Here is a 23661-nt window from a genome sequence, read left to right on the forward strand (position 1 = left end):
CAAGGCAAATAGGCAAGCAAGGTGGGCGACGATGTACCAAGGACATGGCAAGCACAGCAATCAAGAATTGCTAGCCACATCCCATTCCAGTTAGAAACAGTTTCCTGCCCATGAATGCACCACTGTATGCAGTATGCGTTACCTACAGGAACAGCATAAGCAAGTGGTCGGGACAGGCAGCAGCTGATGCACAGGCACCCCTTCCCCACAGTGACATCCTCGCATTGCTTACCACTAACCCTACCTGCTACTGCTGACAACAAGCACAAGGGAAGCGCCATTTACTTGCAAAGAGGAAAAACTGGAAATTATGCGCTCCTGTCTGGAAACTCAAACTCCCCCAAGCAGCTCTCTCAGCAAGGCAGAACTTGTATAGCCCCACCTGTCAGTTAATATGCAAGACACAAGTTGCCAGGTAAATATGATTGTGTGTGGTTGGGGTGAGGGTCATTAACAACTATTCATCTAGCTCGCACTGGTATTGGTTGAGGGAAGGCTATCAGTGGTGCAAGGACAATTTTCAGAGTTGGAGTTCTAGCTATCGCCATCACTTGACTTAGGTGCCTTCCTGTGCAGCAGATAGATGAATATTGGGATATGTGCACTTTACTTCGTAACGCACCCCTCTTTATTTACCTATGTGTTAAAAAACCTGTGGAATGCCATGGCATTCTTTCTCACCTGCACTCCAGAAGCGTGCCATTAGTTCAAAATATAAAAAACTCTGGAATAGTAAATTAAAATGATTAGCAGCTCTTTGCCAGGCAAAGTGTGTCAGCAGACTGTTTGTCCTGGAAGACATGCATTGTCATTGTTACTTTCTCCATCTGAATTCCAAAAAGGAGTTATGGAGTGCTGCAGCACTTTCTGGCTCCTACTCCCAGAGCTATTGGGGGCTCTAATGCCTACATACCTCTGTTTTGTTCCTCAATGGAACTGAAGACAGTCATGTCACATGTTTATTGTGAAAACTAGTCTGAGGGGAGAAGTGTGTGGAATGCTTAAAGTTTTGGCGTGTGCACACAGGAGTAGGTGTCAATGGTGCAATAAGTGCAGCAGCATTGGGGTCCAGGTTATGTGGGGACTACATCCCCAAATTAGTGGCTGATATACATATTACCAAAACAGGGAGTGTGTTTGCTGGAGAGGGCAATTTCCAGGCTATGCCACTGTGCATGCTGGTTACATACCAGCGACTGCTTATATATAACAGGAGTATTTGAATATGAGAAAAGTGAAGGGTGCCTGTGTGTACACACACACACGTTCACTGTTTAAGTGTGACGGTACATGGATGTTGTGTGCACTGTACTATGGATGTGAATGTTCCAGCACACAAAAGTGTACTCACAAACACAGCTCTTTCAGTTAATTTTCCCTGACAATATTGATTTCGCTCACATACCATGCCATTGCCATCTCATTAATCAGGACATGATGGCACTTTTTGCAGTTATGTTTACTGTGAAAAATATTTTCAATCAATGTGAATTGAATCTTTTGTTATGTATTTGGATTAACCTACATTTGATTTTCCATATGTATAATGTGATTTTGTGTAAAATGACTTAATGAGATTTATATATCTAGTATATAAGTGTGAGTAGCTGTGTAGGTGAGTGAAATGCTGTGTGAGTGGCTGTATTGGTTAGTGAGTGGGTGTATCAGTGGCTGTGTGGATGAGTAAGTGGGTGTCTGAATGGTTGTATGAATGAGTGACTCGGTGTGTTAATGGCTGTATGGGTGAGTGAGTGGCGGTTTTAGTGGTTATTTGGTTAAGTGAGTTGGGGGGGTGTGGTTGTATTGGAGAGTAAGTGTCTGAGTGAATGGCTGTATGAGTGAGTGAGCGGATGTGTGAATGCTTGTTTAAGTGTGTCAATGGGTATGTAAGTGGTTGTGTGAGATAGTGTGTGAATGCCTGTATGGGTGATTTGCTGTGTTGAAAGGCTGTATGGGTGGGTGAGTGAATATGTGGGTGACTGTATAGGGAAATAAGTAGGTGTGTGTATAGCAGTAAGGGTAAGTGTGTGGCTGTGTGAGTGGCTGCATGGGTGAGTGATTGTATGAGTGGCTGTATGGGTGAGTGAATGGTTGTGTGAGTGGCTCTGCAAGTGAGTGAGTGGGAATGTGAGTGGCTCTGTGGAGGAGTGTGTGGGTATGTGAGTACTAGTATGGGTCTTTGAATGATTATGTGAGTGGTTGTATGGGTGTGTGAGTGGGTGTACGAGAGGTTGTATGGGTCTCTGAGTGGTTCTGTAGATGATGTTATCAGTGATGTAATTTGTGATGTCATCAGTGATGTCATAGATCATGTCATGAGTGATGAGATATATAAGGGTCATAAGCAGTGCATTGTGAGGGCGTAAGTTATAGTTAGCCCAGGTATCTATAACTGCTGAATTTCCCTGGCTTTGTACAAGGGAAATCTGAGCCTCACTATAATGTCACTATGACATTTGTTTTTTCAGTACATTTCTAAGGTTTTTTAAAAATTCCATTTAATTACTATAATGTCCCTGTAATCTTTTTTTTCATTGAATTGATAAGGTTTTCCAAATCTATTTCCTAACTATAATGTCCTCGTAACCTTTGTTTTTTAAGTGATTTTCCATGGTTTATTAACTGGTAGTCGTGTTTGCAGAGTGGTTGAGAAATGGGGTGGGGCCTCCAACCAACTCTCAGGAAACCCACTGTAAGGGACTTGGAGAAGGTAACAGGAGGGCTTCTTGGCCCCCATGGTCCCTCAGAGTCCAAGAAGACTTCATCCCCCAACCAGCATTGCCCGAGGAGGCGCATTTGCATAGTGGTAGAGAAAGGGGGCGTGGCCTCTGAAGACATCTCAGCAACCCCGCTGTGCGGCACTTACTAGAGGAAACAGGAGGGCTTATTGGCCCACAAGGCCTCTCTGCAGCCAAAGGAACTTCATCCCCCTATCAGCAGTGCTTCAGAAGGCACGTTTGCAGAGTGATGGAGAAAGGAGGTGGGGCTTCTGGCAACTTGCTGGTCTTTTTTTTTTGGCCCCCCTTCCTTGGGCTGTTTTTCACCCCAGTAACCCCATTCCCTGGGACCAGTCCATTTTTAAAATTGGAGGGCGGCAGTGCATGGCCCCCCTCCCAGGCTTATTTTGGCCCCATGGACCACATCCCCTGGGCCCCAGCCTCTTTCTAACAAAAAATAATAATAATGGGAGGGGGGTCATGCAGCATAGCAAACAGCTATTTCCCAGGGTTAGGCACCACAGGACGTAGCAGCAGTCGGCCCTGGGGGGGGTGGCAGTTGCCAGGGCCATCCATGGCTCCAGGAGGCCGCAAGTGTCCCCCTTCCTTTCTTTGAATTCACCCCAGGGAGTTGGTGGTCCACGGAGCTGTTGGGCGGGGGCTGCGTGGCCCCCCACCTTCAATTTGTCAAAAGCTCCAGGTAGGTGGTGGCCTCTGGGGTTTCACATGGCCCACTGCATTCTTTAAACAAAAAGCCATGGAGAGGTGGTGGTCCCCGGGACTGAGGGGGGTCCACCCAGCACCCCTATATTAAAAGTTAAAGCCTCGGGAGGTGGCTTCCCACAGGGTTTTGGGGGGTCTTTGGGGCCCCCTTCATTTGTACTAGTAAAGCCCCAGGGAGATGGCCGTCCCCAGGGCTGGGGGGCCCCAAGAGGCCCCCATTTAATAATTAAAGAAGCCCTGGGGAGGTGGTCGTCCCTGGGGCACCACGCGGGCACACCGCATAATTTAAATCAAAAATCCCCAGGGAGGTGGTGGTCCCTGGGATTTGATTGAGCCCTGGGAGGCCAATGTGTCCCCTCCTTTATTATTTTTATGCCCCTTGGATTTGACCCACCCGGGCGCTTCCTTGAAGAGAATTGTGGGAGCTCGCAAATTTACTGCAAAATTGAAAATACTGGGGAGAGGGATCAGGGTATTTATACCTTGCTCCCTTTTCTTTATTTTTTACTTTTTTTGTCGGACCTAGCTTCAAGCCAAATCCCAAGATGGCTGCCAACAGTTCCTGGTTCAAGTGTTCAGAGCCAATCAAATTTCAGTAGGATTCGCAAGTCCACTGCAAGGGCTTGCACCCCCAGATATCTATATTTGTTAAACTTAAATAACTCTGAAATTACTGAATGAATTTACACCAAATCACAAAATGCATGCTTTCTGGACCAACACCTAGCTTTCTGACAAATTTGTTGTAATTCCGTTCAGCGTTTTGGGAACCTCATTTTTTCTCGCCCCCCGCTTGACGGATCACCCCAAAACTTCCACCACAGCAACTGAACCAAAAAGGGGTCCAAATTATAACTGCCAACTGTCTATCACCAGTAGGTAATATATACACACACATATATATATATATTTATATATATATATATATATATATATATATATGTGTGTGTGTGTGTGTGTGTGTGTGTGTGTGTGTATATTCACTGAATATTCCTACCAACCAGCATTGCTCCACTTGCGCCAAATTCCCAGTAAGTGTGGGTCATTAGCTTGCATTGATTAAGTCCCTCCCCTTTGTACACATTGCCCGTCACTATTAACGATTGGATGGTTTAGTGAGGTCCTGAGATCAGCCCTGCCGGGGTCGGCAATGGCCCTGGTGGAGCTCAGAGAAGACAATCAAACCTGACTTTCTAGAGGAAGTAAAAGTCACTTCCGCCAAAAAAACCAAAAACCTGCACCACGTCTGGCTGGGCCTAGTGCCCGCGACAGAAATGGATCAAACCAAGGTCAACCCTATTGACCTCTGTTTGATCTGTTCCTGTTCTGGGTAATGTTCTTGTTGTGGGTACTAGACCCAATCTCATAAGTTGCAAAGTGTTTTTATCTGCACAAACGGGCTGCACTGGTTGGTAGGAATTTTGTGGATTCCTGTTGGTTTCAGAAATATCCATCACAGAAATGCAAGGAAAATGCATGATTTCAGGCAAAGTGAGAGTTTTGCAGGGCATTGTGGGTTAAAAAACCTTGTGGGATCCATGCAAGGAACACCACTCTTGAATTCCTGGTTGTCTAGTTTTAACAAATGTCTGTGGTTAGTAGGTTTCCATGGCTGGCAGCCAAGCAAGGCCCCAATTCCCTCAGCTACACCTACTGCTGATCTCTCCACGTAGCTCTTTAGGGTCATTTGTGTCAAGGTCTGCAGACCCACCCACACTAATGAGGTATACTTTTTTATCAGGAGACTTGGGGGGATGAAATTTGGTAGGACATTTGTGGCTCTCTGCAGTTTCTAGAAAATTTCCTCACAGAAATTCAAGGAAATGTGTGTTTTAAATCAATGTTTGAGTTTGCAGGGCATTGTGGGTTGGAAAATGGTATAGAATCCAGATGAAGCACACCAACCTGGACTCCCCTGGATGTCAAGTTTTTAGAACTATCTGGGTCTGGTAGGTTGAATACCCTATCTATCCCTCAAGAGGAGCATCATGTCTTTTGGCCCCTGGGGTAGGTGGGAGCATGGGTCCATGCCCAGGGAGGGCTGCTTCTCCCTAAAAAGAATGCAGCAATGCAGTTCTTAGTATCTAGCGGACTTTCTGCCCCCGGGGCAGAGTGGTGGTAAATGCCCCATCTTCCCTCAGGGGGAGATGGGATAACTACTCACTGCCCTCAGGGTGATTTAAATAGGATGGGGCATGCCCATGTCCATGGTGGTCATCACCCATTCCTATATTTAAAAAAACAAATTCTATCCCTGGCAGCTATTGGGCATCTGTCCGCTGGGGGGGCGGATTGGGATAATTAACCCTATCTTACCTCCACGGGCAGAAGAAAGACTGAAATATTTCAATATGTTGGGGGTAGCACAAGCCTTTTCCTAAGGGACCACTTCCCCATCCCTGGTGCCTAGTAGGTGGGTCCCTGCCTGGGAATTGCTCTACTGTGGCAATCCCCACGCAGGGATCCAGTGGGCAGAAGTACCATTGGAAAGGGACGATTCTTCCCTTTCGAACAATACTTCTCCCAAAGCAATCAGTATTCTGGGCTGATATTTGCCCCCTTGTTGGAATTGTCCCTTTCCTCAATTTTATCCTCAAACTTTTTGCCTTCACTCCTTCATTTTTGCTGAATTTGTTTTTGTTGGATTTAGGACTCACACTTTACCACTGCTAACCAGTTTTTGTCCTCTCTCCTTAAACATGGTAAGATTGGCTGATACCTAATTGGAATATTTAAGTTACTTGTAAATCCCTAGCAAAGTGGCACTACCTGTGCCCAGGGCCTGTAAATTAAATGCTGCTAGGGGGCCTGCAGCACTGATTGTGCCAACTACTTAAGTATCACTTCCAATATGCCTCGGGCCTGCCATTGCAGCCTGTATATGTGCATTTTTTTAACTGCTATGTCAATCTGGCCAAATCAACTTTTTGCCAGGCCCAAACCTTCCTTTTTAGTACAGATAAGTCACTGCTAGGGTAGGCCCTGGACAGCCCAGAGGGCAGGGAGCAATATATTTAAAAATTAGGGCACCGTGAGCCAACGCAACGCTCCGGCAGCCACCACTTTGCGCTACATAATCGTTCTCCAGCAATGCCTAGCCTGCTCTTTGTACATTGCCTTCAGCCTCCCATGGCGCTCTCCTTGCTCCTCGCAGCCCCCTTTATCATGACCAGGACTTTAGGCATGGATTTGAGACTGTGAACTTCAGCAGGCCTAACCTGATAACTGTAGCCGACCTGCACGCCTCGCAGTTGGCCTGAAAGTGTGACTTTGATCCGGGCCAGCCCAGCCTGATTGCCCATTGTCACACTGTGCTTTTTGACACTGTTTTCATTAAACTCTTTAAAAATTCTAAACTCCAGTGCTATAGATTGGATTTCTGTCATTTTGGTCTTGTTTTATTTTGTACATTTTAACCTATTTGTCTAACTTGGTGTAGGATCCTTGTTGGGTGGTGTATTTTACTATGTAACTTTTTCAAATGTTGCACTAATACTTTACAAATTGTCTCTAACTTTAGCCTGACTGCTCTAGGCCAAGCTACAGAGTGTTGAGCACAGGTTAATTTGGGGTTGGTTTGTGCCTCGCCCTGACAAGGACTGTGGTTGCTGCTTGACCAGGGCTCACCCTCCAGTCAACCAACAACCCAATTTCTTACAGCCCTTGCACTGATCCAGTGAAAGTAAAATGAGCACAGTTCATTTTAGTTTCACTTTACTGTAATGCAGTCAGCGTCCTCTGCGTGCCAATCATCATTACAGTAAACAAAAAGAAACAATTGGGTTACTCTGCAAGCTCTTCCTGGGGAGCCTAATTAAAAGAAATAAAGGAATCCCTCCGGTGCAGAGCACCTAAGGGGCCATTATATACCTCCCAGTGTCAGCCAATGGGCGAGACATGAACTGGGGAAGGTAGTTTGGGTGTCAGCCATTGGCTGAAGCCCACACTTAAAAGTGTAATATATTTAATCTGAATTAGATGGACCATTAAAAAGATGTTTATCCTCTTCTACAGGAAAAGCAGAGTACATATATATATATTTTAAAATATGTTGCACCTCTGCACCCCTAATCTTCGACCCAGTCCTTGTTTACACATGCTTCTGCATTGGATGCACAAGTAGGTAAGGAAGTCTTTCTTCTACACACCACCATGGCCCTGCACACATACAGCAGATAACCCTTGGCCTAAATCACTTGCAGCACAGCAATCTAGGCCCCCCTCAGACTGGTGTACAGTGATTTAGGGTGCTGCATCTACAGCAGTGATCACAAGTATGTGTTCTCTCAACTGCCCTTTTCAAGGAAGTCATTCAGCTAGCTGGAGTGCTGCTGCTTCAACAGCAGGGATTGGGCTTGATCCATTAGTTTAAATTGTGTACACTGCATGATTTATGATTGGTGTCATGCATATTCCATGATACATGAAACACAAAGCACAGTCTAGTTGTCTTTTGTCTACTTGAATTGCTAAGGAGTGCAGATTGAATTAAGTTGTATTTTGCACAACTACTGCATTAGTACTGCTGTAATATTTAGGGCCTGAATGATATGTTTTGGCTTTTTTGGTGGTCTTCTCGCCGCCTACCTGGCAGTCCGCCCACCCAATTTAGATATTGGCTAGAATTAGGTGAGAAGAATGCTGTGGTCCTGCTGACTCCACCAGGACTTTGCTCCCAGTCCATGCAACGGGTTGGGCTGTAACATGAGGCGGTGGGTCTCCAGCCAGGATTCCCACTCTCCAGATTTGGTTCTGGCTTGTTGGCAGAAAGGGACGAAAAGGGGTGAAAACTCACCTTTTTTCAGAGTACAGGCTATGGTTCTCTTTTGTCAGGGTCTCCTGATCCTGGCACACCTTAACCACGATGGACTAGCACCCCTGCTTACTGGACTCAAAGGTAAGTGTTTGTGGTCTGTACCGGTATACATTGCACGTTGTGTGTAGGTTGGGAGGATACGGGTCAGAATGTACAAAATAGGGTCACTACACATAACCTACCGTTTGCGGCTCCTGCTGGTAAGCGGGGTGGGGCAGGTAAGATGACAGATGACAGAATTGGATTTATTTATTTATTTCATTTTCCCTATTCCATTGTCTATCGACGTCCCCCACCCCACTGTGCTTAACTGTATGAGCTGTGACTGTAACCTACATGCACATATGGACACATACACAAAATATATGTGGTTTACACAAAACAAAAATGTCTTCCACCTGACTCCTCACCACCATGATCACCCCGCCATCTAGACTCTGCCGCCAGCACACCACCAACCCAAGAGGAACATCCAAATTGGCAGTAGACTGCTGTTAGGATGGCAGGAGTTTTGCTAGAGGAGAAGACGCAGTGGTCTTCTGTGTATCTTGTATGCATCTAAATAGGGTGGGCGGAAGACTGTTAACTCAACAGAGTACTTGGAACCTGCTCAGCGGTGGGACGGCAGCAAGACCGCCAAGATCTAAATCATGCCCTGAGTCTTTAACTTTTCACTATGCACTTCTTTTGTGCATTCTGTCCCACATTTACAAAGCCTTTGCATGATGCAAGGACAATGGAAAGGCTTCATCTGGATTTACAAAACCATGCAAGAGGCAATTTGCGCCGCCTTGTGTGACTTTGGAAAGAAACATAACACAACACAGCTTGTGGTGTGTTACATTACATTTCAAGCTGGTAGGCATTCCATGGGCGTTCCCATGCATCCACCCATGGATTTTGCTAAATTTCTCGTTTACCAATGTTGTTAACCCTGGGATTGCGTCAAATTGGTATGCCTCGAAGAGGATGGCGGAACAAGGAGAAATATCTCCTAGTTATTACCTCCTTCTATGAGTGATGTATTCTGAATCACCCATTGGACAAGGAATATTCCTTTTTGCATGGTTTTTGTTCAGGAGGGTATTCCTTCCTGCACAAAAACAATCATGTCCATTATATTGTAGGCACCCGTGCACTATGGTGGAGTGTGCCTGTATTGGTGCTGGGCAGCACACGGTGCCCCAGCACAAGGAAAGAGCACAAACACTCCATATCTCTGTAAATATGTAGCATCTGTGGTCTCTCCATTTCATGCAACGCAGCGCGAGTCTTAGACCTGATTCTTAATTAATTCTTCCATGAGGCGGTATGACACACTCCAGGAATTTTAGGACTAATGGAGTCACTTAAGTATGACAGGTAGCCTGTTTGCCCTTCAGGTCAGTTAAATCCATGGGCTCTGCTGCTCTGATGGAATTCTGCCTGCCATATTTAGTGATCCTCACTTCTGTGGCAGGGATCTCTTTGATAAAATTTCATCCACTACATTGGTGGATGCATTTCATCACACTGAATGCCATTGGTGGATGCATTTTCATCATACTTGAATGTCAAGCAGGCTAAAATGTTTTTTCAAGAATTCCCCAAAATTGAGGACACATGAAAATCAAACGACAAACGTTTGTGACCGACAAGGACATGTTTGCTGGCATGAAGGTCACAGAAAGGAAACATTAGAAATTGTCGCCATGCCCAAACTACAGTGTTACCATCACAAATGGGACCTACCAGTCCATTGGAGAATGGACAACTGGGTCAAGGATTTCCAATATTAGAACTATCTTAGGCTGCTCTTTCAGAACAAATGCAGTTCTACCAATTTAGGGCAGGGCTTGCTTTAAGCCAAGCTCTACCATGTATGTGTATAAAAATGTATGTGTAAAGCAACAATGCTCATTAACTACCCCTCCACAGCCTGACTTTGGAATCATGCACTTTGTAATCAAGTGATTTATGAATGTAAATGGCAGAGTTTATCTATGTATTTCGTTAATAAGGATGGAACATTTTATTAATAACTCTTTACAGTCTAACTTCACATTATCTATGGTAGGAATTATAGACCAAATTCAGTTTTTTCTCAATTAACAGGTAACTCAGTTGGAAATGCAAATAATTCAGCAGCTCAAATTACAAAAGATGCAAAATACAACAATCTGATTCTGGGTTTAGTGCTTGGCATTGGGATTCCTCTTCTGCTACTGCTGTTACTCCTGTTCATCATTTGCTTCTGCTGTGGAAGAACCAGAAGTGGGACTGCAGAGTAAGTTTCACCATAATTATATATTGTTCCATTTACTCACCCTGACAAATAGTGACATATACCCAGTACGTTTTGATTTAAAAACAAAGGTAGTTCACAATGGCAGTCTATCTTTATTAATATCAAGTGCAAAGCATTGCAAATGTCCAAAACCTGCCAACTATAAGTAATGGATGAAAGAAGGAGGAAATAAGAAAAGAATGTGAAAGGAATAAATGAAGGGCTAGAGGGAGAAATTAGGTGAACAATGTGTGATAGATGAATAGAAAGAAGAAAGGAAAAAAGGAAGAAAAGCAGAAGAAAGAGTTGAGGATAAGACAGGAAGAAATTAAAGAAGGGAGGAAGGAAGTAGCAGAAAAAATGAAAGTGAGGATCAAATGAAGGAAGAAAGTAGAAATGCACCACGGAAGGAAGGCTGGGTAATGAATGAGGATGGGAGGAAGCAAGAATGGAAAGAAAAGAGGAGGCGTGGCTGGAGAGGCAGCTAAAGAGAAAATGGAAAGGAAGAAGATAGGATAAAGGAAAATAAGGAGGTCAGGGGAATGCATGCGAGCATGAAAAGTTCTGGGTAAAGGAAGGGACACAGAGAATAATGGCAGTGTAATACTGCAAAGAAATTTTAACACAAAAGGTAAAATGTATTTCTATGTCCTTAACACACCATGTATGCTTGTACAGCACATTCACCAAAGGGGGCCTTTGCACCAAATTAAAATGGTTAGTCAACTCAATGACACTGATTTTATCGACCTCAGAAAGATGAAAGAATGAGTGACCACACCAAGATTTAAATGGATTACTCTGAGATCAAACACAGATTCCTGGAGTGGATATGAAGAGGTGTGTTTAAGTAGGAAAAACATTAAAGGGAGGGTTAGGAAGGAGGAGAGGTCTGAAGGCAACAATAGATGCAAAGATACAAAGGTAGACATAGAATGTGTAGACAAATGAGGAAAGCAGAGATTGGGAGTGCAGGATAGGAAAGGAACATAATGAGAATGAAAAGTGGAAAGAGGAAAAAGGCAAGGGGAGGAGAGTAGACAAAGAAGAGCGCATAAAAGGAGAGTGGAAGGGAAATATGACAAGGTGAAAAGTGAAAAGCAGTTAATGAGGGGAGGCGGCGAAATGCGGACGTAGGGCAGAAAGTGAAGGAAGAATGGAGACAAGGGAAGGAGGGAGATGTGAAGGAAAGAAAGAAAAGCAGATACTGAGGGAGAGTAAGAAAGGAGTACAACTCTGCTTTATTAAATATACAGTAAATAAATATGTAAAGTTATGGTGTGACATGGATGTATCGTTCTTGGCCTGCCTTATCAATGCATAGCTGTGCTTTCCAAGACACACAATAGCGATTCTTTAACTGTCTTAAAGTTTTATGTCATCAACAGATGTTTTATGCCATCACAATAGGTATTCCTAATAAAAAATAATACAGCGTCAGTTATACCATCGGGATTAGGCTTTGATGGAGAATCGGGCTCTCATGCTTTAAAGAAATTGTTCTATTATACGGTCAGGCTGCGAGACACAAAATCCCACTGCCACCTATTTCAAAATGAAGTAAGACATTCAACTCCATTCAGAGAGACTTTCACATTGCCTTTTGATCTAATAAAGCACAAAATTCAACTGAGTCTGCCTGCTGTTGTTGAGATGTGAGCATATACCACCCACTCTCCAAACCTCCACCCCAAATGTAGTGCTACATTTGCTGCACTTTCTAGGGTTGCCACCTGATGGTTTTCTAATGGCATAAATGGTATTTAATATACTGGTCGGTAAAAAAATAAGCAACATCTCCTAAAGCTGGTATTCTTAGCCCTTATCTGTACATACTTCAACAAGCAAATATAACTAGAAAGCACTTTTAGAAGAGTTGAGTGCTGAGTTAAGTATCCTTGACTAATAATTAAGTAATAAAAGACAAGATTCAAGTTACGAATGAATACCAACAATTGTGTTTAAAGTAGAATTCTGTAACACATCCGAGTCTTTGCTGACTCTTAAAACAACAACAAACGGTCGGGATTTTATTCTTGGAAATGTATCTAGCAACTCGCATGTTCGAAAAAGAAAGTTCCCTAATCCATGCAATCTAATTCACAGGTGGTTATTTCTACCTCTCCATGACGAAAGCCACAATTTTTTAAGCTCACTGAGGAGAATCTGAGTCCTGCACCCACCTCTCACACAAAGCACTACATTTAAGCGATGCATATCAAAGAATGGCGGTTCCCGCCGTTGAAACAAAGCGCAGCATTTTTGGAGAAGTGCAAGGAGGTGGCAAAAATCATACCAGGTTAACTTTGTGCCACAGCCCAGATTCTTTATTGGTATGGCAATTAAAATACTGTCAAGGTTCACATATTGGGTGAAGAGCTGCTCTAACTAATACCTCAAGTTAAAAGTTCAATGCTTGGCAAGAAGAGATTATTTTCCGTGCAAGTGTTCTTAAGTATTAGAGTTTTTAAGAACGAAGCCTGCACGTTCCTCTTTTATGGTACTGTGAAGCAAGTTGTTGTGATGTTTGCCCTTTGCATTTATGTTTTTTTTTTAACCAAAATTGACAAACAGTTTAGAGGCTCTAACCCTCTGATGCTCAAGAGAGAACATGTGGCATGTTCACTTACCAGTTACCTGTATATTCTAAATTTGACCTGTTTTCCCCCTCGCAGGAGCAGACTGTAAGGATGCACCATTGTTTTTTCACCACCTGCACACGCTGCATAGACTAGACTTCTTTCCCTGCAAGACCGTCAGCTCACAACGTATTTCTGCAGGCACAGATATATCTTTTTAAAACTTTGACGCATTAACAAGTGTTTTGTTCTCTAACACGTATACACCACAGATGCACACGGTTGATCACCAAAAGAGAGTCACGCCTTCAGGAGCAGCAACCGGGCTGCCCTATATTTGCAGGGGGAACTAGTAAGAATCACATTGCCAGAACCACAGGCTAAACATTTCGTAGTAGCATACATTTGACCTTCCATTACTTGCTTCAGAGTATCTTCACACACTACTTTTAGCAAACTACACAATCTTTACTCACCGCCTTTTAGTTTGAATTACTCTGTGGCCGGCCTGCTGCTTGACGTGCTGCTTGCATCTTTTGTGGCAGATTAGACTGTGGCTGTGCAGCATGCTGGCGTGAGCGGGGCCGTGGGTGAAAACAAAGTGGGAACAGACTCGCCTGCACCTGAGGGGTGATTACACGCCTGATTCATGTGTTCCCCACAGATCTGCGGTGCCCTGTGTCAGGGCACATCTTCTCTGGGTGCAGCAATGGCAGGGCTAAGTCTGGGCACAGTTTTGCCAGCTGCCTTCACAGCAGCATCAGCAGTGCTGCTGTACCGGCCCTATTGCCAGGCGGCCCTCTTAGGGATCATTGGCGTTAGTGTCCCCACCATGCGACCAGGTAGGCAGTGGCTACACTGTTATCTTGAGAAAGCTTTCCAGACCTCACACCGTGCAGGACAACCTTGAGCTCCACCAGCTACCCACTGGGTGCTTCCTGTGCCCTCAATGCCCGCCCTTGCGTGGCGTGGACCCAACACCTGTCCTGATCCACAGTTGTGGGGAAAGAAAGTTCCAGAAAAACACTCTTGTTTCAGCAGACCTGGGCAATCGCTTGGCCGGGCCCAGGAGGCATGGTTTATACACCGACTATAAGCTGTTTGCAGCATTTGACGGCCTATGCTGTGCTTTTCAAGTTCCATACTCTACAAAAATCAGGAACTGGGACATTTGAATAGTGTCCAATATTTTGGCACACAGTCCCATGCGATTATCAGCAGTTCACCGGGGCGACCCGCATGAATTTAAGTAATCCAATATCTCATGAGGACCCGGCCCTGAGTAATAAGTACCGGTGCTAAGTACCGGAAAGCACCAGAACAAATTGAGCACTGAGTACCCTTCACCCTCTGCGGAACAGGTGAGCTCCCATTGCCCTTCAGTGGGGACCCATTCAGCCCAAGGCCAATGAATATCCCATTTTCATATTCAAATCAGGGCCTGTGATATATATCATAATCTATGAATGCCAAGTTTCTATAAGAAGATTTCACATGCAATTGGGTGCAACAGTATGTACAGGAGTACGTCTATGTGCAGTAGTCATAACATCTTTGGCATTTGCCTTGTGGTATTCTGAATCATAGCATTAAACAATTAGCCACATCTGATCACAATCAAACACACCAGGGAGCAATAACAATCTAAAACACATAAGTATGATCAACTCCAAAATCTCTTTTTTTTTAAAGTTTGATATTAAGGAAACAGAAAAATAGAAACAACAATATGATAAAATGACAAAAATCTTACGCCAGGAAGGATACAAAATAAAAAAACATAATGAAACGTTGCATTCATATTACACTGGAGAGAAAAACAAAAAATGCATCCTAAGAAAGAGAGGGGAAGGAAGGATAGGGGAACAATATATGATATTTAGGTAAAGCAAATGGAGATAACAGCAACTTGTATAAGAAGAAACAACATTGTAAGCATAACAGTGAAGAAATGGGAAAACAGAATAACAGGATGATCAATAACAAATGACAATAAACCTTTAAAAAATATATAGAAGGCAAGGTGAGAAACTAAGGTGGCTTTCGCACATCTGATCCATTGTTAGAAACAACATTCAAAGAGGGAGTTAGGGATAAATAACTTGTCAAAGGAAGCCATAAAAGGTCGCGTTTGATAGCTAGGGAAATGGGAGAAACATAATTAGTATCCAGGCGATACTGCATTCCACCAAGAGCGAAAGGTAACTTTGTCAGCTTGTTTCCAATTAGAGTTGATTAAATGATATGCAATGGCTAACAGTTGATCTAGAAGTTTAAAACATAATGAAGATTGAGGCCAAAGGGGGAGAGAGTACCTAGAAAGATGTGAGTGAAGGAAAAGGGAATGTGAACATTGAACATTTTCTGTATTTGGGACCAAACAAGTTTCCAAAATTGAGAAATTGGAGGACATTCAAACAACATGCGTTTTAGGTCAGCAGTAGGGCAGGGGCCGGAACAACATATAGAGGAAACGTCTGGTAAAAAAGTTGATAAATACATTGGGGAAAACAATGTGCAAAGACAAATAAATAAGAGAATTTGGGTAGTGTTCGCAGCCCTAGAGGTTTTATGAATCTTTGACCATAATTTGTCTGAGAGAGGAATTGACCAAGCTTGTGAAAAATCCTTTTCCCATGCCAATTCAACATTGGTCTTGGATCTATCCGTGGAAAGTTGGGAAGATTTATACAAAATAGAGGCCGTAGTAGAAGCATCTATTATATAGAGGATACATTTTTATACAAAATAGGGAAATCATTAGTAGAAGGTAAGGAATGGAGATATTGAGCTAGGGAAGGCAGAAGGAGATTATATTGAGAGCGAGAAGAGGAAGGTAGAGAGAATTGGGATTGGAGAGCAGAAAATGTACAAGGTTGATTATCTGACACAAGCTGGGAGATCCAACTCAAACTGCGAGAATGCCATGATTTCCAAAATATGGAACAATTACGAATCCGAAGAGATTTGTTATCCCAAATCGATCGCTGATGAATTGATGTAACAGTAGGATAGGAGGAGGATAGTACAGGGAGCAAAAGTTTACGAGAGTGAGAAATAATGGGAGAACGGAGAGAAGCCATATTAGATGTGAAAGTCAAAACCTCCCGAAATTTAAAAGGAGGAAGAAAAACACTCTCTATTTGTAACCAAAGAGGAGGAAAAAGGGGAAGATCATGAGAGATCCAATGTGTTAGAGAAAAAGCACAACGGTAAGTTTTGAAGTCAGGAAAGCACAGACCCCCATTAGGTTTATCGTATTTCAAAGAGGAAAGGGCTGCACGAGAGCGTTTACCTTTCCATAAGAATTTAAGGAGGATAGACTCAATCCTTTTAAAGTAATACTAAGGAATGTGAATGGGAATCATAGAGATAGTAAATAAGATAAGAGGTGAGAGCATCATCTTGATTGAGTCTAAACGGCCCCACCAAGAGAGAAAAAGGGGATGCCAGCATGTAACTGAATCATTCAGTTTTTGAGAAGATAGTCAAAGTTCAATTTGAGAGTATCAGATACTAAAGGAGTGAACCATATGCCCAAGTATTTAATCTTGAGAGGTTGTCAAGAGAAACCAGAATGGGCAAAAAGGTGTTTTTGACATAGAGTGTTTAAAGGTAGAATTTCACACTTAGCTTTAAGACGATACCCGGAAATTTCAGAAAAGGAGGAAATGTGTTGAAGGAAGTTAGGAAGGGAGGATTGAGGGTCAGAACAATAAAAAAGAATGTCATCAGCATAACCTGACAGTTTAACCTGATTAGGACCAAAATTAAAACCAGTAATGTTATCATCATGTCTGAACTTGGTTAAAAAGGGTTCCAGGGCTATAACAAATAATAAGAGGATAAAGGACAGCCCAGTCTGACTCCCCTGTGCAACGAAAAATAATCAGAAGTGATACCATTAACAAAAATTGATGCTTAGGGGCCAGAGTAAAATAGAGAAATGAAATTAATAATTTGGAGGAAAGCCAGCCCGTTTCAAAGCATGAAACATAAAGTACCAACTAATTCTATTCTATGCTTTCTCAGCGTGTAAAGAAATGGCAGCTAGGAGATATTTTAAAGAAGAAGCTTTACTTAAGACGTTAAAAAAGACTTGTGAATTATCTGGGGTAAGTCGTCCTTTCCCAAAACCGGATTGTTCCGGGCCAATAAGATCAGGTAAGAGTGGGTCCATTCGTAGAGCTAGAATCTTTGCAAAAATGTTACAGTCAGTGTTGACCAAAGAAATTAGTCGGTAGTTCTTGCATAATAAAGGATATTTATCTTCTTTAGGAATTAGGCAAATTCCACATGAGAGTACCACATGAAGAGCCTACGCAAGGTATAATGTATGCAGGTGGGGCGTTCTGATGCAAGCTAGGGTCATAGAAGTGACGCAGTGAAATCTATAAGATTTCACTGCGCCACTTCTAGAACACAAATGCGCCAATTTCTTACGCCTGCCTCACAGCAGGCGTAAGACTGACGCAGGCCCTTTCACATGGGGCTTGCCCCATGTGAAAGGACACAGCTGGAGTTGCGTCACTTTTGTGACACACTCCAGCAATGGGTCACTTTTGCGCCGTATAGATACGTCAGAAATACCGACGTATCTGTAACTCCTTGCGCCATGATGCGTCATACTGTAAATATGATGCATCTTTGGTCTCGCAAAGAGGGCGCAGTGAAAAGTGACGCATCTCTGTTTTCACGCAGCGATGCGTCAATTTTCTTAAATGAGGCCCTAAGAATCCAATAGTTAGGGAATTATTACTCTGGGATAGTCGTCGTTGCTCTATATGGTTCCAGTAGGCAGCTTTTAATATCTTCTTAGAAGGGAAGACCACTGAGGAGGGAGATTCCCATAAGTTCCTCATGCCCATGGCTGCTAAAGTTGACCTGAGCTCCCTGAACCACGGGATCTTGTCAGAGGCGTTCATGGACGTGACTTCGCTCAAGGCCAGTGCATACTGTGCCAGCTCGGGAGTCGTCCAGAGTCGTCGCCAATAGGCTATGGGGCGAAATCGAGCCTGGTCCCTAATGTTCCTACTACCCGTGTCGAGATACAGGGGGAGCAATGGTGTAGAATTGGGGAGCACCAGAAGCGCTCGAAGGAAGTTATTATATGCCACAGCTAGGGGTGATAAATCACTGAAGCCCCTGAGTTCCGCACCATAAAGAATCAAAGCCCCCACCTTGATGTTATAAATTTGTAATGCGGGAGCAATAGGCTTAGATTTAGATTGTTTATGCTCTCTAAGCAGGGCACCCGCCAACTGTGAGTGCTTCAAGTTCATTGTATCAATATGAAATTTCGAGGAGAAGTTTTTACCTATTGTTAATCCTAGGTACGTGAATGCGTCTATTTGTTCCAGGGGGATTGCTCCAAACTAACCCTCCCCCCTCACAGTTTTATTCTTGTGAAAAACAATGAATTTTGTTTTGGACACATTGATAACTAATCCTGGTCACGACAAAAAGCCTCAAAACAGTTAAGGGTGTCCTGCAGTCCCCTTTGTGTTCTCGACAATAACAGAGTGTCGTCTGCGAACATCAGAAGGGGAATGTGCAAACCCGCAGTTCTAGGTGCGTCTGTTGGTTGTTTGTCAAAGTATTGTGTGACTATGTTGATAAACAGTGAAAAAAGTGTAGGGGCCAGAACACACCCCTGCCTGACTCCCATTCCAACCTTAAACTTACTCGTCACATTACCTTGCTTCCCCCATCGCACCTGGGCATAATTTGCGTGGTGCAGCCTAATAATAATATTCAAAAGTGCTGAAGAAAGTCCCATCAAGCGGAGGGCCTGCCATAATTTGGCCCAAGGGACCAGGTCGAAAGCTGTCTTTAAATCAATGAAAGCAGCGTAAAGCGACCCCCCTCCCAGAGTTACAACCTTCCAATGAATAGCCGCAAACCTAAAAGCCTGGTCAACTGTACCAGTATGGGAGCGAAAGCTGGCCTGTAAAGGTGTCAAAATAGTATTGTCCTCAATCCAAGATTGAAGTCTACCCAGGACCAGTCTTGCCACCACTTTCTGGATACTCTCGATCAGGCTAATGGGCCTGTAATTATTAGGAAGGGAGCGATCCCCTTTTTTGAATATTGTATAATCTCCGTTCCCGCCCATGTTGTTGGCGGGGTGCTCCACTTGCCACTGCATTAGCCAGAAATAGTATATAAGAGTCCGATAAGTATCAGGTTCCGATAAGAAAAGATCAGCTGGGACACAATCTGGACCCGGAGCTTTTCCACCGGGAATAAGTTTCAGGACTTTTAAGACCTCAGTTTTTGTAAATAAAACACACGATTCTAAAATCAGTTCCATTAAAGCGGTGGTATCACTAGGAGGGCCTCTAAATTGGGCTTCAAAATAAGAGACCCAAACTTCTGGGGAAACATTGTTTTCAGGAGCAGTAGAAATATTGCCCCTACCCCATTTTAAGGTATGCCAGAATCTCATCATATCTCTATCCTTGCTAGCCTCCAGCAAGTCCAACCAGTATTTGTCCTCCTAGGCAGTTCGAGCTGACTGTTGCTGCTCTCTATATAAACGTCAGGCTAGTCTAATGGCTCGCCCGTCGCTTGACTTAATTGCCCTGGCCGAGATCTTATAGGCCTTCCTACAGGAGCCATTATATCAGGAAGCTCTACGTGGTTGGGGTACCTTACTCTGTGTCTGGGATTTAGTCAAATGTGACTTAAGGTCCCCAAACAAGGGCTTCATGTAACCCGATAATCACACTAATAATGTGCTCCTGGGAATCATAGGCTTGAAAAGAAGAGAGAGCATCACCAACCAGGGATTTCATTGAGTTCCTAGCCTCTTCATTTTCGTTAATATACTGCCAACGAACTCTTCTCATATTGTTAGTGAGAACAAGCCCACCTGAGGTAATTTTGGTGGGCCATTGGGCGGTTGTGATCGTGGACAATAGTTTAAGACTCAGGACTAGGGGATCGTGGTCGCTTTCAAATCTTGGATGAACCGCCATATGTATCAGCATAGGCCAGAGGGGCATACTTAATATTATGTAGTCAATACGACTACCTCTAGAACCTATACTGAAAGTGTTCCTGGTCGTTCTATCCGAGATCGCTCGCCCATTTACAGCCGTGAGGATTTTAGCTAAACAGAGACCCTTAAGATGCAAGGCTGCATCGGTCCATTTCTTTATAGCCGGGGTTGAAAGCTGGGGAATATCCCACTTGGTGTCCTCCTCCCATCCTAAATCAGCATCTTCACTGTCAAAGGGCTCGAATGTACAATTAAAATCTCCTGCTAAAATAACATTACTTAATATACGAGGAGTTCCTAAAAAACTTTCTAAATCTACCATTGCTGGTGAAACTTTACCACCTGGAGCCCCTCTATGTGTCTATCATTTTCTGCTGTGTGTATATATTTTAAAAAATGGACTGATTACTGGGAGTCCTAGTTTTAAAAGAAGTATGGAATACCCAATGCTGCAACTTTGTATAGCAGAATCGCTTCTCAAAACACCAATTCTGCTCTTTTTGCCTCTGGGGAATATTATCAAATATAACAGAGCTGCGAAGATCTATAATAGCTTGTGAAATCAGGCAAGCCAAACACATCATTCCATGGATGGAAAAAGATCTGCTGAGGACCTGTCCATATCTTTCTTTCCACATCTCAGATTGCTCCTAGCTTAAAACTCCACTCCATTCATTACTTAAAGCCAACTTTAAGAAACCATTGCTTTAGACTTCCCTTATCTTCTTTCCCTTTCATCAGTATCCTGTCTCTCTCCCCCTTCTGTTTACCTTTAGGGACAGTATTGTGACCATTAGAGCATAAATGAAGCCCAAGAAGCTCTCCCTCCTGGAACCTAGATGCCCCAGTCCCCCCATGGCCAGCTTGCTATCCCTCAGACATCACTTGTGGTATTGGTCACTGTTGGAAAGTGGATTATTTGTAGTGGTAAATATTTATCTACTGGAAATAATGCCACTAACACAATATTGGGCTCAGAATAGGTCTTATAAAATTATTCCCATGCTCAACCCATGGTATTTTGGCTGCGAACAGACAGGCTTAACTTCAAATAGGGCTTTGTAAAATATTTAAAAACAACAATTTAGTGAATATTTAAGACAGAACTCACAATAAAAATCCAACAACAATTTATAAAACTAGGAAATAATTTTATTTTTAAAACCAAAACAAAAATATCCAATGTAAGGACCCGGCGATATTAAATTGTAAAGATGCAGCACTACGTAACACATATAAACCTATAGCATCTATTGGGACATCTGGTCAAACTAGACCGAGACAAAGTCAAGGTTTCAGGGCAACTGCGATGGAGCCTTACGCAGCTACCCCTTGCGGGTTGTCTTGGTCAAAGTTTTTACTTTCTGACTTAGAAACTTTCTGGAGCTTTTTTTCCGGGTTTCCTCAGAGTTCTCAGTCAGTCTGGATTTGGTGAGGGTTCACTGGCTTGGGTTCGACCAACTCAAAGTCAAACTCCTGAAGTTGGATCTCTACAGCTTTTCAGCGGGATGAACCTGGAGGGCATGTCGGCTCGCAGTTGAGTTGGTACACCTATGGATCTTTTTTCCAAAGTTGCTCAAAGCTTCTTCAAACTTCTGGTATTTCTTTCTGAAGTTCCATTGAGGGTTCCCAAGTGCCCAAAACGTACTCCAAGGGTCTGGAAGTTCCAAGATGGTCCTTGGAAGTTTGGGACTTCAATTCCAACAATCCACTTGGACAAAACCCTTACAAATCCACTGGTTGTGCTCCAGGCTGTGGATTCTTGATGGTGATGGTCAAGGTGAGCTCTGTTAACCTGTAGGTTACAGGGAGTCCACTCTTTAGTCCTTTTGAAGCAAGTTAGGCCCATAGGCCCGTAGTTCCAGATTGTGCAGAAGGCGCTGTCAGCCAGAGTGCAGGGCCTGGTTGGTGGAAATCAAAATTCTCAGCATGGACCCTTATTCTTCCTCTTGGTTCAAGCAGCAGATCTGAGAGGCACTGCTCCTCTCAGATACTTATTCAGTGTTCTCTGGGGTCTCACAGGAGAATACTCCTGTCCAATGAGGTGCAGGACGACACACCAAAGCATGACCATATCCTCCAAAGTATGGCACAGTGGTCTCCTAGAAAGCACTATTTCTCAAATGATCAATATGGCTGAAGTCTCAGCAGAGAGGCAAGAGCTGTCTAAACCAACATCCAGGATAGCTCATCTCCATATTCTCCCTACCACTGGCACCTGCACATTTCTTCCTTAAGCCTGCTATCTGGCTATGTTCAAAGAGTAGGGATGTAAACGACACTGGCCTCTTATGCCTGTCCCCTTCAATTGAAAATTATTGTTTATAACCCCTCCACCTTGCTCAGGCATTCCTATGTAGCAGAGCCCTCTCCTCCCAGAATGGCTCTTTCACCCCAGGGGCTACTTATCACCTCATCAAAGCAGCCTGGCTGATCAACTTAACTCTGACCAATCAGGACAGATCACTGAAAGGTTGAACTATGGCTTACAGATGAGAACGGCTTAGAACTTATTGTTTGTACATTTTAGAATAAATTCAACAATAGTATATTGTTGGATTTATCAATACCATTCTGAATTATATTTTCTAGTTCCCCTGGAGGGAATTATTTATTAATAACTTCTTCCAATGTTAACCTATGTGGCTGGGGATCTGCAATGGAGAAAATGAACTGAGCAATTTCTCCAACACCAGGCAATATAAAACATTGTTTATAAGGATCATCCCTATATCTACTACTAGGGGAGACTTTAAGGATTCTGAATGTGTCTAAATATTGCTAATCCTCACTCCACAGTGCTCCCAGCACAAAAGTAGTTTTTCGGGAGGCACTTACCTACAATGTGGGAAGGGAAGTTTGCAATTTAACTAAACCCAAGGCATAAAAAACCTTTTTTATAATGGTCCTCCTTATAAATACCTGCACCCCACCACCGGGACACCTCGGGGAGCCCCTGGGGGTACTGAATATGCCACAATATTGTAGTTGATTAATTTGCCAGGTCCTCCAAACACCAAAGTCACATTTGGGCACAATTTACAGTCCTGCAATACATCCAGTATCCTTAGAGCAGGTAATTCCACAAGGTTATAGTGGGTGACAACTATGAGAGTCACTATCCAGTGGCTCTGGTTCCCTTTCAGTGTGGGGGCTCTCAGGTCCCTTGAGGGTATCTATGAGTTCATCCATGCCTGTGGATTGTCAGTTCAGTCATGACATCGAGGACACCATATGGAAAGAGGTGGAACTCCAGTCTCACCTTGGGAAGTTGGGGTTGCCTGAGTGGTTGTGCCAAACCACTCAATCCATGGCCACCCTGGTGGGTAGTCAGAAAGACCTGGAGCCTGGAAGAATGGCCCAGGCACCTGACAAATAGAGGAAGGGCAAGGGGTGCTGAAAACCTGCTCATAAATCTCCTACGGTTCGGGAGTCTGACACCTCAGAAACTACAGTGGAGGACATTGCCACCCTGTGAAACCTGTCTGAACTACCCTTTGGCAGAAGAAAGAAGGACCCACCAGGAAAGAGTTATGAAGAGCCCTGAAGGAGTGTCC

General features: G+C 43.6%; 1 protein-coding gene across 1 annotated transcript in view; it reads left to right on the forward strand.

Annotated features, from left to right (window-relative positions):
• Positions 1-23661, forward strand: part of LOC144761885 (mucin-like protein) — a 507595-nt gene that overhangs the window by 435107 nt on the left and 48827 nt on the right. Inside the window, exon 19 of the mRNA XM_078647097.1 lies at positions 10351-10522. Coding sequence (XP_078503223.1) covers positions 10351-10522 — 172 coding nt within the window. The remainder of the gene's footprint in view (positions 1-10350; positions 10523-23661) is intronic.

The sequence above is a fragment of the Lissotriton helveticus genome, chromosome 6 (assembly GCF_964261635.1).
Source record: "Lissotriton helveticus chromosome 6, aLisHel1.1, whole genome shotgun sequence".
NCBI lineage: Eukaryota > Metazoa > Chordata > Amphibia > Caudata > Salamandridae > Lissotriton > Lissotriton helveticus.